At 43.8% G+C, this 13,198-nt stretch overlaps 1 protein-coding gene across 1 annotated transcript in view; it reads left to right on the top strand.

Moving 5' to 3' along the window:
- The window catches only part of LOC145337352 (putative G-protein coupled receptor 139), a 35,137-nt gene extending 22,352 nt beyond the window's left edge, over window positions 1-12,785 (top strand). Inside the window, exon 3 of the mRNA XM_080182143.1 lies at window positions 11,890-12,785. Coding sequence (XP_080038269.1) covers window positions 11,890-12,785 — 896 coding nt within the window. The remainder of the gene's footprint in view (window positions 1-11,889) is intronic.
- The last annotated feature ends 413 nt before the right edge of the window (window positions 12,786-13,198 follow it).

The following is a 13,198-nucleotide window of genomic DNA, read 5'->3' as shown; positions in this document are numbered from 1 at the left end:
TGTTCGAGTGAGAGCGGGGGAGAGGTGAGTATTGAAGCCGGTGCAGGCAGCTGTCAACAAAGCTTTGAAGAAATGGCAGGCAGTGTTTGTAAAGATGCTGAGGGAATGGGAAAGTCAGTGTGTCAGCCAGATGGGGGAAGGGAGGCTTCCACTTGCGAGGGGAAAACATTAACCAGCTGCTGCTGCTGCGGTGTGGGCAATGGCAGTCCCCCTTTTATTGTACCCTCTGGACAAGCAGGGGCAAAACATGAACCAGGTGTACTGAGTCCCTGGAGAAGCGAGGGGAAAACATTAACCAGTCGGACATGGTCTCCGGAGAAGCAGGGGCAAAACATTATCCAGTCGGAGAAAACGTTAACCAGTTGGACTTGGTGCATGGAGAAGCGAGGGGAAAACATTAACCAGTCGGACATCGTCCCTGGAGAAGCCAGGGGACAACATTGACCAGTCAGACTTGGTCTCTGGAGAAACAGGGGCAAAACATTAACCAACCGTGCGCAAAACATTAACCAACCGTGGGGAAAACATTAACCAACCAGGGAAAACATTAACCAGTGGGGGAAAACATTTACCAACCGGGGAAAACATTAACCAGTGGGACTTAGGCGCTGGCTGGAGTGGGCAAAACATTAACCAACCGTGGGGAAAGCAGTAACCAGTCGGACCTTGTCCCTGGAGAAGCCTGGGAAAGCTGAAACATTTGGACTTGTTGCCTGGAGCAGAAGGGAAAACATTAACCAGGCGGACAGAGTCCCTGGAGAAGCGAGAGGACAACATTAACCAGTTGGACATAGTCCCTGGAGAAGCAGGGGCAAAACATTAACCAGTAGGGCAAAACATTAACCAACTGGGGAAAACATTAACCAGTCGGGCAAAACATTAACCAGTGGGACTTGGGCTCTGCCTGGATGGGCCAAACATTAAGCAACGGTGGGGAAAGGATGAACCAAGCATGGGGTAAACATTAACCAGTCGGGGAAAACATTAACCAACCAGGGAAAACATTAACCGGTGAAAAGATTAACCAGTCGGGGAAAACATTAACCAGTGGGTGAAAACATTAACCAGACGGGAAAACATTAACCAGTGGGACTTAGTCTGTGGCTGGAAGGGCAAAACGTGAAACCGTGGGGAAAACATGAACCAACCATGGGGAAAACATTAACCAGTGGGACTTGGTCTCTGGAGAAGCGAGGGGAAAACATTAACCAGTCGGACATAGTCCCTGGAGAACCAAAGGGAAAACATTAACCAGTTGCACATAATCCCTGGAGAAGCAGGGGCAAAACACTAACCAGTAGGGGAAAACATTAACCAAACAGGGAAAACTGTAACCAACCGGGGAAAACATTAACCAGCTGGGGAAAACATGAACCAGTTCAACATTGTCCCTGGAGAAGCAAGGGGAGAACATGAACCAGTTGGGCATAGTCCCTGGAGAAGCGAGGGGAAAACATTAGCCAGTCGGACCTGGTCCCTGGAGAACTGAGGGGAAAACATTAACCAGTTGGAGATGGTCCCTGGAGAAGTAAGGGGAAAATATTAACCAGTCGGACCTAATCCCTGGAGAACCGAGGGGAAAACATTAACCAGTTGGACTCAGTCCCTGTAGAAGCAGGGGCAAAACATTAACCAAGTGGGCAAAACATTAACCAACCAGGCAAAACATTAACCAATCGGGCAAAACATTAACCAGTGGGACGTGGGCTCTGGCTGGATGGGCAACACATTAACCAACCATGGGCAAAACATTAACCAACGGGGGAAAACATTTACCAGGGGGGCTTAGTCTCCGGCTGGATGGGCAAAACATGAACCAACTGTGGGGAAAACATAAACCAACTGGGGAAAACATTAACCAGTGGGACTTGGAGCCTGGAGACGCAGTGGAGAAAACATTAACCAGTCGGGGAAAACTTTCACCTCTCCCTCTGTATCTCTGTGTCCCAGTAAGCCGATTCAGTGTGAATGTAGGCCTTGCTTGTCAGTACAAACCATTCAAGTTGACACCTTTAAATATCGATCCCCCACTCTCTGTCTGTCTGTCTGTCTGTCTCTCCCTCTCTCTCACTGTCCCTCTCTCTCAGTAACTTCACTGCAGTGTTAATGTAAGCCTGACTTCGGACACTGAAGAAACTTTAAAAACTCACTCTCTGCCTCTCTCAGTTCAGGCACAGGTTGAGTGTTCGAGTGAGAGCGGGGGAGAGGTGAGTATTGAAGCCGGTGCAGGCAGCTGTCAACAAAGCTTTGAAGAAATGGCAGGCAGTGTTTGTAAAGATGCTGAGGGAATGGGAAAGTCAGTGTGTCAGCCAGATGGGGGAAGGGAGGCTTCCACTTGCCAGGGGAAAACATTAACCAGCTGCTGCTGCTGCGGTGTGGGCAATGGCAGTCCCCCTTTTATTGTACCCTCTGGACAAGCAGGGGCAAAACATGAACCAGGTGTACTGAATCCCTGGAGAAGCGAAGGGAAATCATTAACCAGTCGGACATGGTCTCTGGAGAAGCAGGGGCAAAACATTAACCAACGGTGGGCGAAATATTAACCAACCGGGGAAAACATTAACCACTTGGACTTGGTGCCTGGAGAAGCAGGGGGAAAACATGAACCAGTCGGACCTGGTCCCTGAAGAACCGAGGGGAAAACTTTAACCAGTCGGGCACAGTCCCTGGAGAAGCAGGGGCACAACATTAACCAACCGAGGGGAAAACATTGACCAGTCGGGGAAAACATTAACCAGTCAAAGAACAAAGAACAAAATCAGCCTGGGAAACAGGCCCTTCGGCCCAACGAGCCCACGCTGCCATCTCAACTCCACATCTCTACTCATGACCCCTATCTAATGTTTTATGGCCATCCAGATTGAGGGAAATCTGATTTAGGGACAATTTGTTCCTGCCAATCAGCCTAACAGCACATCTTTGGGGTGTGGGAGGAAACCGGAGCACCCGGAGAAAACCCACGCAAGCACGGGGAGAATGCGCAAACTCCCACAGACACCGGCCCAAATCCATGTGTCTGCACAGCAATCAGCGATAGTCACTGAGCTGTCGTCTTGCCCAGTATCTTGTCCAGTTTAGGCACACACTAACGACATGAAGCACGAGGCCAATCTCGAACAACCAAGAGCAGCCCCAGTACGACCCATCGCGTGTATGCCCCTCATTGGACACGAGGTGGACCGACTTCAAACCTGTGAATGAAAACAGAGAAAAACATTATTATCATACTATATCCATTTACATTTCTAGGGACACCCCAATGCTAATGACCCTTAATTAAAGGTTCTCCTATATCCACCCATCTCCAGCTGAGTCATGTGCCTGTCTAAGTTACTCTTAAAGGACTCTAGCGTGTTTGCTTCCACCACCTTACTTGGCAGAGCATTCCATACCCCCACTACCCTCTGTGAGAAAAACCTCCCTCTAATATCTGTGTTGTACCTCTCCCCCCTCACCTTAAGTCCATGGCCCCTTGTCCTACGTGACTCTATTATAGGAAATAGCTTACCTCTGTTTACTCCATCTATACCCTTCATAATCTTATATACCTCTATTAGATCCCCCCCCTCAGTCAGCTTCTTTCAAGGGAAAAGAGCCCCAATTTCTTCAATCTTTCCTCATACCCCAGTCCTTCCATACCAGGCAACATCCTGGTAAACCTCCTCTGCACTCTCTCCAGAGTCTCCACGTCCTTCTGGTAGTAAGGCAACCAGAACTGTACGCAGTACTCCAAATGCAGCCTAACCAACGTTCTGTACAACTGCAACATTAGAGTCCAGCTCTTATATTCTATACCCCTTCCTATAAAGGCTAACATACCATAGGCTTTCTTCACCACAGTCTCCACTTGCACTGCCACCTTCAAAGACTTGTGCACTTGCACCCCAAGGTCTCGCTGCGACTCTATACTCCTTACAGGCTTACCCTTTTTCATAAAACTTCCCCCTACATTATTCCGGCCAAAATGCATCGCCTCACATTTATCCGGATTAAACTCCATTTGCCACGTATCTGCCCAATCAACCAGCCTATCAATATCCTGCTGTATTGCCAGACACTGCTCCTCACTGCCCGCCAATCCAGCCATCTTGGTGTCATCAGCAAATTTGCTGATCACACCACCTACTCCCTCTTCCAAATCATTTGTATACACTACAAAGAGAAGGGGTCCCAGTACCGAGCCCTACGGCACACCACTAGTGACAGACCTCCACCTAGAAAAAGACCCCTCCACAACTCCTCTCTGACTCCTCTTTGCAAGCCAGTTCTCTACCCATCTAGATACCTGACCACATATCCCATGAGCTTTAATCTTCTGTACCAACCTACCATGAGGGACTTTGTCAAACGCCTTACTGAAATCCATATAGACGACATCAACGGCTCGTCCTTCGTCAACCGTTTTTGTCACCTCCTCAAGAATTCTACCAGATTCGTAAGTCAAGACTTCCCCTTGACAAAGCCATGCTGCGTATCCTTAATCAGATCGCAATGCTCCAAGTGTGCATACATCCTATCCCTAAGAATCCTCTCCATCAACTTACCTATCACTGACGTTAAGCTCACTGGCCTATAATTACCCGGGCTATCCCTCCTACCCTTTTTAAACAACGGTACCACATTCGCTATCCTCCAGTCCTCTGGGACCTCACCTGTGTCCCAAGAAGAGACAAAGATTTGCGTCAGAGGCCCAGCAATCTCATCCCTCACCTCTCTAAGCAGCCTAGGATAAATACAATCAGGCCCCGGAGATTTATCGGTCTTAATGCCCTCTAAAAGCCCTAACACTTCTTCCCTCGTGATCAACAGATCTTTCAATCGGTCTACCGCTCCCTCAATGACCGTACTAGACATCAAGCCCCTCTCCTTTGTGAATACTGACGCAAAGTATTCATTCAGGATCTCCCCCATTCCCTCTGCCTCTAAGCACAATTCCCCACGTCTGTCCCTGAGAGGACCGATTTTACCCCGAACCACCCTTTTGTGAGACGACCTCAAATATTACCGAGAGCCAGAACCGGTCCCCATCCCACTCTTAGCATAAGTACTGAGAGAGTTACGTCTCTAAGTGGGACACTCTGTTCGATTATACCACCAGTTCCAATCACATATCAAAACCCTAGAGCATGACACAGAGTCAGCCTTACAGAGCCAGACGTGGGTTCGGAGGGTGTGGGACTGGGGTCTAAGTGTGGACATTCACCCCTGGATCCGGATAGTCTCGCACATACCGGTTACCATCCAACTCATACTGGCAATATCCTGGGGGGGTCATAATGTGCTATACATCCCACCAGCACAAGAAAAATAAAACTAGGAGGGAACTAATCGGAATGATTGGCAACATGGGACAATGAACATCTCGGGAAGACTTCTCCCGCATACACCTAATTTGACAAACCCGGGGCTCCCCTAAACTGTACGACTGCAGCGTGTGAATGCAGGGAGCACCGGACATAGCATTTGTGAAGGAAATCGGTCTGAGGGAGGAATAACAAGCCCGCTCCCGACCCACACGGGGGAACTGTTATGGGACAGCAAATTTTATGAAATTGGGCTCACAAAATGGAAGCAAACTAAAACTCCCCTCAGAGCCCCTCCACCAAGAATCACAAAGTAACAGACACCGATCTGTGGGCAAGAGCATGCTTTTAGAATGCAGGTGAGGGCTGGCACATAAGGGAAGCTGGACAGGATGGCACCGACAGGAACTAAATCTCCACCCCGTCAAAATCAGCACCTTTAAAACAGTCAACCAACCCATGGAGACACCTAAAATTAGCATAGTTAAGGAAACATCCCTGGCCCCTCAAAACCTCTTTTGAGATCAATGACACACCTATGGTTCAAACCCCGGAGATTCGAGACTATTAAATAACCAATCAGACAAAACAATTAACACACACCGAAAACAATTTCCTCAACACTTGGAAACATCGAGACAGGGTGGCTAAGGTCGAATACTGTAAATAAAGTATTAGCATTTGAATCGCACACTGCCCCGAAGTTCAGGTATAACTATAGCCTGCTGCCAGGGACGGGCAGAACGCTTTCGGGACAGTCCGATTGGATGTCCTGACTGTGCTTCTCCGTTGACGGAAATGAAAATAAAGCTGTGCCGTTATTGAACTTCACCCTGAGTCCGTAGTGGTCGTTTCGCCCACTCGCGCTAACACCCTCTATTCTTAGCAGTCTCTGGTCTGCTTATGTCGCCGATTCATCTCTTTATTAGAAACATTAAAGATTCAGTTTCTATCATTCCATCTTTCTGGCAAGGCTGTACACTACAGTCATTTTTTTTTCCATCAATTTGATGTTCCCCACTCACATTTCCACTTTTCATGTGTGACACTTCCCTTCCCTTTCCCAAATTCTCCATCTCAATATCAGCGAATAGACACGGATGAATACTTACTATAAACCAGAATTCCAAATGGACATTGACCGAACTTCCTCTTAGTCTGCTTCTATACAGCCTTTGAATAATGTTCCTTTAACCTGTGTGTGTGTTTGGATGATGCAACGTCTGAGCTTCTGACATTGATTTCTCAACCTCAGAAGTTGACTCCCCGCACTATAGTTTGAAAAGATGATGCCGTTATGCTGCATTTCCCAGAATACTGTCTTCATCCCTTGCCCTCCAGAAAGGAATCTAGCATTTCACTCATTCCTTCCTTCAAACCTCAACTCCACCACATGCAACACATCTGATGCTCCAATCTCAAAATGTTCAACTTTACTCACCAACCACAGATTATTTTTGGTAAAAGCTGAGGATCGACCTGATAGATGTTTACACAATTATGAGACCAGTCGGGAGAACGTCTTGTCAGAGTCTTTTTATCTCAGGGTATAAATGCCAATTGCTACAGGACATATTTTTATGGCATAACGGGGAAACTATAAAAGAGATGAGAGAGGCAAGATTTTTCTTAACAGAGAGGGTGGTAAGTACCTGTATTTCGCTGACGGAGGGGATGACAGAAGCAGATACAATAGCAATGGTTAAAAAAAAATCTCGATAGATAGATCCATGAATAAACAGGGAATAGGGGGATACAGGCTGCGTAGATGCAAAACAAAATCATTAGTTGAGAAAAGCATCATATCTCGGCACAGACTTGACCGGACAAACGACATTCTTTTTCGGGTCTCTCCCTTTTCCTCTTCAATTTCAAAACAATAGAGAGTCTTCAATCACACCCAGTATAGGATTATTTGCAGACGTCCACCGAACTCCAGCCAACACAACCCTCCTCCCCTTCCTTCCCATGAACATGCAGGACATAGAACACGTGTCCTTTTAAATAAGGTTATGAGGTCATCGGGCCCAGAAACAAGGGACCATTCAGCCTGGGTATCATATTTTACGATGAGATAATATAGTTGCTGATACGACAGAGAGGGCCGCGTGGTGGCACAGGGATTAGCACAGTAGTCTCCCCGCGTGAGGACCGGGATTTAGTTGCTGTCGTGGGTGACTGACTGTGTGGAGCGAGACATTCTCTCCGTGTTTGCATGTTTTTCCTCTGGGTGTGTTTGGTCTCCTCCCAAAAGCCAACGATGTGCAGGTTCAGTCGATTGTCCATGCTAAATTGTCCCTTATTTTCTCAAGGAGACCAGGTTAGATTGATTAGCCATGGGAAAGCATGGTTGGTGTGCCGAGGTAAAATTCTCTGTTAGAAAATCTTTGCAGACTCAATGGGCCGAATTCCCATGATCTGCACCGTGTGCCTCTATGTTTCTATGACTTTGTCATTCGTGTACCAGGACATCCTTGCCCCTCTATATCACAACATTCTGCAGTGGCTTTCAATATGAAATATGCTCTGCTTTTGTATTCTTCCGAACCATGTGGCAACCTCAATTTTCCCACACTGTGTATAACATGTCCAAGTTTTACCTCTTCATTTAATCTACACGGGAACTTTGTGTCTCCTCATAACGATGTACTTTTCTACCTGTCTTGGAATTTTCAGAAGAGTTGACTGTATTGAATAAATTCATATTGATTGCAAGTCAGTGATCCACAAGGATTAATCTCTGTGAATTCAATACTTACTTTATACTAACCTTAAAATGAACTGTTTATCCCAATTCTGTGATTCCTGTTTGTGAATAATCCGATATCCAGGCTAATCTCTTAACACGAAGACCTTCAACCTTTTATGTGGCACATTAACGAATTCTTGTTTGTTTCGTTGTCCAAATGCATTACTTCACTTGATGCCCATGACCGAATCTTTCTTCTAAATCCTCAGAGCATTCCAGTAAATCCTTAAAACATAATTTTCTTTCGTGAAACCATATTTCCTAATCTGGATGGTGTTCTGATTTTCTAAATTTCCTGCTGCTCTTTCCTTTAATGAATTCAGGCATTTGCCCAATGACAGATATGAGGCCAATTGTAGAGGAATTTTCTGTTTTTTGTCTCCCTCATTTCATGGACAGACATGTGACGGTGCCATTTTCCAAAACATTGAATTTTTCAGAATCGTGATTCTGAAATAAATAATATGGACTGTATCTCTGCACCCTCTCGACTGCAGGCCTCAGATGCATGAAACTTGGATTATTTGGCCCAAGTATATTTCAGGCCCTTTTCTCTCCTTTTCAATTTCCACCGTCCATTTCCCCCAGTGCGCTGTCCATGTCACCCGATGGTATGAAATACAAAGATGAACACATTTATGAGGAATTTACACGTTAGTAAGTGGCTTGACTGATCGTTATATTTTGAGATTTCATTTATTTGATTACACGTGAGTGTTAATACTACTGTAAAGGGCAGAAGTGGGCAAGAGTTTCCAGAGTTCGTTCAGGATAAGTTTACGGCAAGAACCGTATCATCTAAAGAGAATGGAAACATTCCTGGATGAGGTGAGCCGAGCTGAGTATACGGAAAATGTGAAAGATAGCAATGTTGTATCATTAGGTTGATGTTGATAATTCGGGAGGACAAGGGATGATTTCAATCATGATTAGTGAACTCTAATCATAGAATGAGAAGACATTTGGCGCAGAACACCTGCAATGCAAGTTCGGTGGGAGATATTGTCTGAATAACTGCTGGCGTTAAGAGGGAGATTTTCTTTGCGAATTTCACTAATCCTGTCAAGATGCATATTTAAATCACCCGTGATTCCTGCTGCACTTTTCTCAGGAGCATTCTTTTTTTTTTATTGTTATATACTGTACCCTACTTTGGAATTAAAGCTCGGGGCCCTCAACTTTCTACTACCAGAATGTTCTTTCTTTTTTTATTTCCATCCTGATACAACCAAAATTTTTGTCTTTAATGCCAATATAATTTCTTCAACGAGCTTTGACATTATATTTAACCAGTAAAGCAACCCCAGCTCGTGTTCTACCATCTATATTCTTTTAGAATACTGAGTAGCTTTGGACATTCAACTCCCAGTCCTTGCACTCCTGACATGAGGTCAAGGCATGGGAGTCATGGTGGTTGGAGGGTAATGATATCACTTTCGTTTGCTTTTAAATATAGTCTACAATTATGAATATGCATTGCATATAATGACGGTTGCTTAGTAAATGAAAAAAAACATTGATTCAATTTAGTCTCAGCGTCTCGTGTATTCAATCCACAGGGAATTTATCCCGTTGTCCTAATGTGTTTGTTCTAATATAAAGATAGCAATTTTTAGAACACTTTTGCAACAGCTGTATCTCCATGGAGATCGAGGGAATGCATAAAGGTGAATGCACAGGGACGTGTCACTACAGATTTTAATTCAGAGGAATAACTTGCTCAGCAAAGGAAGAGGGCCATTCCACGCAGAAAATGCATCTACCTATTGATTTGTTCAGCAAAATATTCTATCCGTTGCTTGCCTTAGTTGGTGTTCCTGGTACGTAGCTAAAACACATTATATAGTGTAACTATGCATAAGCTTGTTTCTGCTATAAATCTGTTTCTTGTCATGTTGCATTACATTGAATTGACATAATTAGTTGGATTCTAATGAAATAAATCATCTGGAGAAAATAAATTTCCTGAATTATTCTTGCAGTCGTGTTGTGTTGGAAGAACTATATCCATCTCACCCATGACTTTCAGTTGTTGGATTCAGTGGAATATTGTTTCTGTTGATCCAAACATCGAAGTAGGGGGAAAAAATCATCAGGAACATGAATTTCCAAGGTGACGAGTTGGCAAAAGTTATACTGAATATGATGACCAATTAGAATGTGGCATCTGACTTCAGTAATGAGAAAAAATAATGTTTATCAAGTTAAAATAATCTTGTGTTTGGGGTGGTAAGTGGAGAGCAGATAAAGACTTGTCAATGGACAATATAATTCAATCTGGGAAGAAACTTCACTCATACTAAGGAAAGACAATGACCGAATTGTCTTGTAACGATTGATCTTCTTCCCCAAGTCTGGTCCTGATAATCATTAGGTCCTGGGCGCAGTGTTTTTAAGAGGTTATCTCTACAAATGTCATGAAATAAACATTAATATCTCTGACCATGTAATACTCAAGTTTCGGATGTTAAAACATGGAAACTCGCCCCAACTGATTTACTTCAATCTTTATTTTGTCCTCAGTCTATCTTTATTACAGCTGGTCTAATCTCCATTCCTTCCTCGCCGTGGTGAAAACTCACTCCGTGAACATTTTTTCACATTTCATAAACATTTGAAATACACTGCGTCCATGTATGTGTACAATACTTGAGAAGGAAGTGAAGGCTTTGGAAAGTGTATAGAGGAAATTCAGAAGCCTGATTCCAAGCCAAACGAACTGTAGCTGTTTTGATGGATTGGAGAGAGTGGTCTATCATCTGCGGAGGAAATAAGGCTGAGACGCCACTTGATCTGGTTGTTCAAGATGCCGAGGGACACAGATAGAACAAAATCATGAGAAATTGCTCCCAACTGAGAGAGCAGCAAAAACTAGAGAAGAGATGCAACATAATGGGCACAAAGTTCGAAAGAGAATGTGAGTTTATTTTCACTCAGACTGTTGCTGGAATCTGGATTGAATTTCCATGAAACAAATGATAGAGGAATATCCTTTCAAGGCATGGAACAGGAAATCAGCATGCAAACTAAAAGCAGTAAAGTGTAAAGTTACGGGGCTAGGTCATGGTTCTGATACGAGGTTGAATATTCTTTCAGAGAGCCAGTTGCTATATAATGGGCCGAAAGGCTTCCTTCCATACTTTCAGTACTCTATGATCTATGTCGTAGCAAATGTACTTTTACTCCACTCATGGAATAAAAGATTGCCTGTGAAATATATATCTTTGTGGATTCATAAATAGTTTTGCCTAGTTTTGATGAAATTTAGGTTTGCACAGCCTCATAAGTATTACAGGTATCTTATCCACATTCAAAATCTCAAACCCCTCGAAAATTTGAATTTCTTCTGTTGAGTCACCCCTTATCCTCCTCGTCTCCATATTATAGAGACGCGTTATTTTTAGCTAATCCACACCTCCACAGTTTTGGCGTGACTTCCGTAATAATACAACTGCGCCACAAAAAAAAATCACCTGAAGATAGGAACACAAACAATAGGCAAAGGGTTTCGAACCAAAAAGAACACAACTTCTCTTAATTTAGTAATCTCCCATGTGGAAAATAATGCTGCACTTTGATCATGCCTGAATACTAACATTATTATTCTTCTGAATATAAAACACTGAAACATCAACAGCTCCGTTCCAGAATCCAGGGAATGGCCCGAAACGAATCGTTTTCTCTGATTGAGGGAGTGTTTTGAGTTTGCAAGGGAATCTGGAAACGTCGGAATCCCCATGCACGCTTCATTGCTGCAAAAAGAAAAGTATGCTCTGTGCAGAAAGGGAAGGTGCTTATTGGTGGCTTATAATGTCTGTTCCTTCTTTTTATTTGCAGTTAACTCAGTGGCAATCATCATTCTGTCCAACGGGAAATGCGGCCTTTCCAGTTGTACCACGTGCTACCTGATGGCAATGGCCATAGCGGATCTACTGGTCATTATTAATGAGGTCATTCTCTATCGAATCAATGATTATTATTTCCCACCGAATTTCCTCATAATAACGCCTGTGTGTAGTGTTCGCTATGTCCTGCTCCGTGCAGCCACAGACTGTTCTGTCTGGTTCACAGTCGCTTTCACTTTTGATAGATTTATTGCTATTTGTTGCCAAAAGCTAACATCAAAATATTGCACCAAGAAAACTGCGTCCATAGTTCTAAGGACAACCAGCACTTTGTTCGGTTTGAAAAATATTCCTATCTATTTTAGATTTAAACCTAAAATAATTGTCGACAATGTACCATGGTACTGTTCCAATAAGCGAAGCTATTTCACTGACCCTAGATGGATTGGGTTCAGAAATTTTGAAAAGATTTTAAACCCGTTGATGCCATTCGGGTTAATTCTGTTGCTCAACGCTCTGACTGTCAGACACATTTTAGTGGCCAGTCGAGTCCGCAAGGGATTGAGGGGTCAGAAAAAGGCAGATAATTGCAATGATCCAGAGATGGAGAGCAGAAGGAAATCTATAGTTCTACTGTTCACCATATCCGGCAGCTTTATATTTCTGTGGTTGGTGTACGTTTTATATTTCTTTAATGCTGCTAATAGCTTAGATGATCTTTCAATTTATATCTTTGAAAACATTGCATATATGCTGCGCAATTTAAGTTGCTGCACAAACACATTTATTTATGTAGCAACACAGTCGAAATTCAGAGAGCAGTTAAAGGGAGCAGTGAAATATCCTGCTACATCAATTATTAAATTAATTAATAAATGCAAACAATGAAAACAGCTCCCAGCATCGGTGTGCTGCAATAGGTGATCTTCAGTGAACCAGAAATAAAATATTTGGAAGGGCAAAAACGTGGAAGTACTATTAACGATGGGTCAGGAGGCAATAGCCCATGACCCAGGAGAAAGAGCAACCAATTCAAGGGCTGGAAAAAGAAACAATGAGTGGAAAATGCAGACAAAACAATAAACGGATTGATAAACACACGGGAAAAGTTTGAATGATTTGTAGCAACTACAAATTTGTAGCAGGTGGAATCGGACACACCAAAGTGACACGGCAAAATGGCGAGTGGTGGCATGCAGATTATTAGAAGGAAATAACGGGAGGTCTGTTTGTCTGTCTGTCTAATGTCCATCTATCCATCCATCACATGTCCGTCCGTCTGTCTGGTGACCCACCAACCA

This window comes from Carcharhinus amblyrhynchos, unplaced genomic scaffold, assembly GCF_965287045.1.
Source record: "Carcharhinus amblyrhynchos unplaced genomic scaffold, sCarAmb.v2.hapA scaffold_47, whole genome shotgun sequence".
Taxonomy (NCBI): Eukaryota; Metazoa; Chordata; class Chondrichthyes; order Carcharhiniformes; family Carcharhinidae; genus Carcharhinus; species Carcharhinus amblyrhynchos.
Note: the sequence above shows the minus strand (reverse complement) of the source record. Positions and strands in the feature narration are given on the sequence as shown.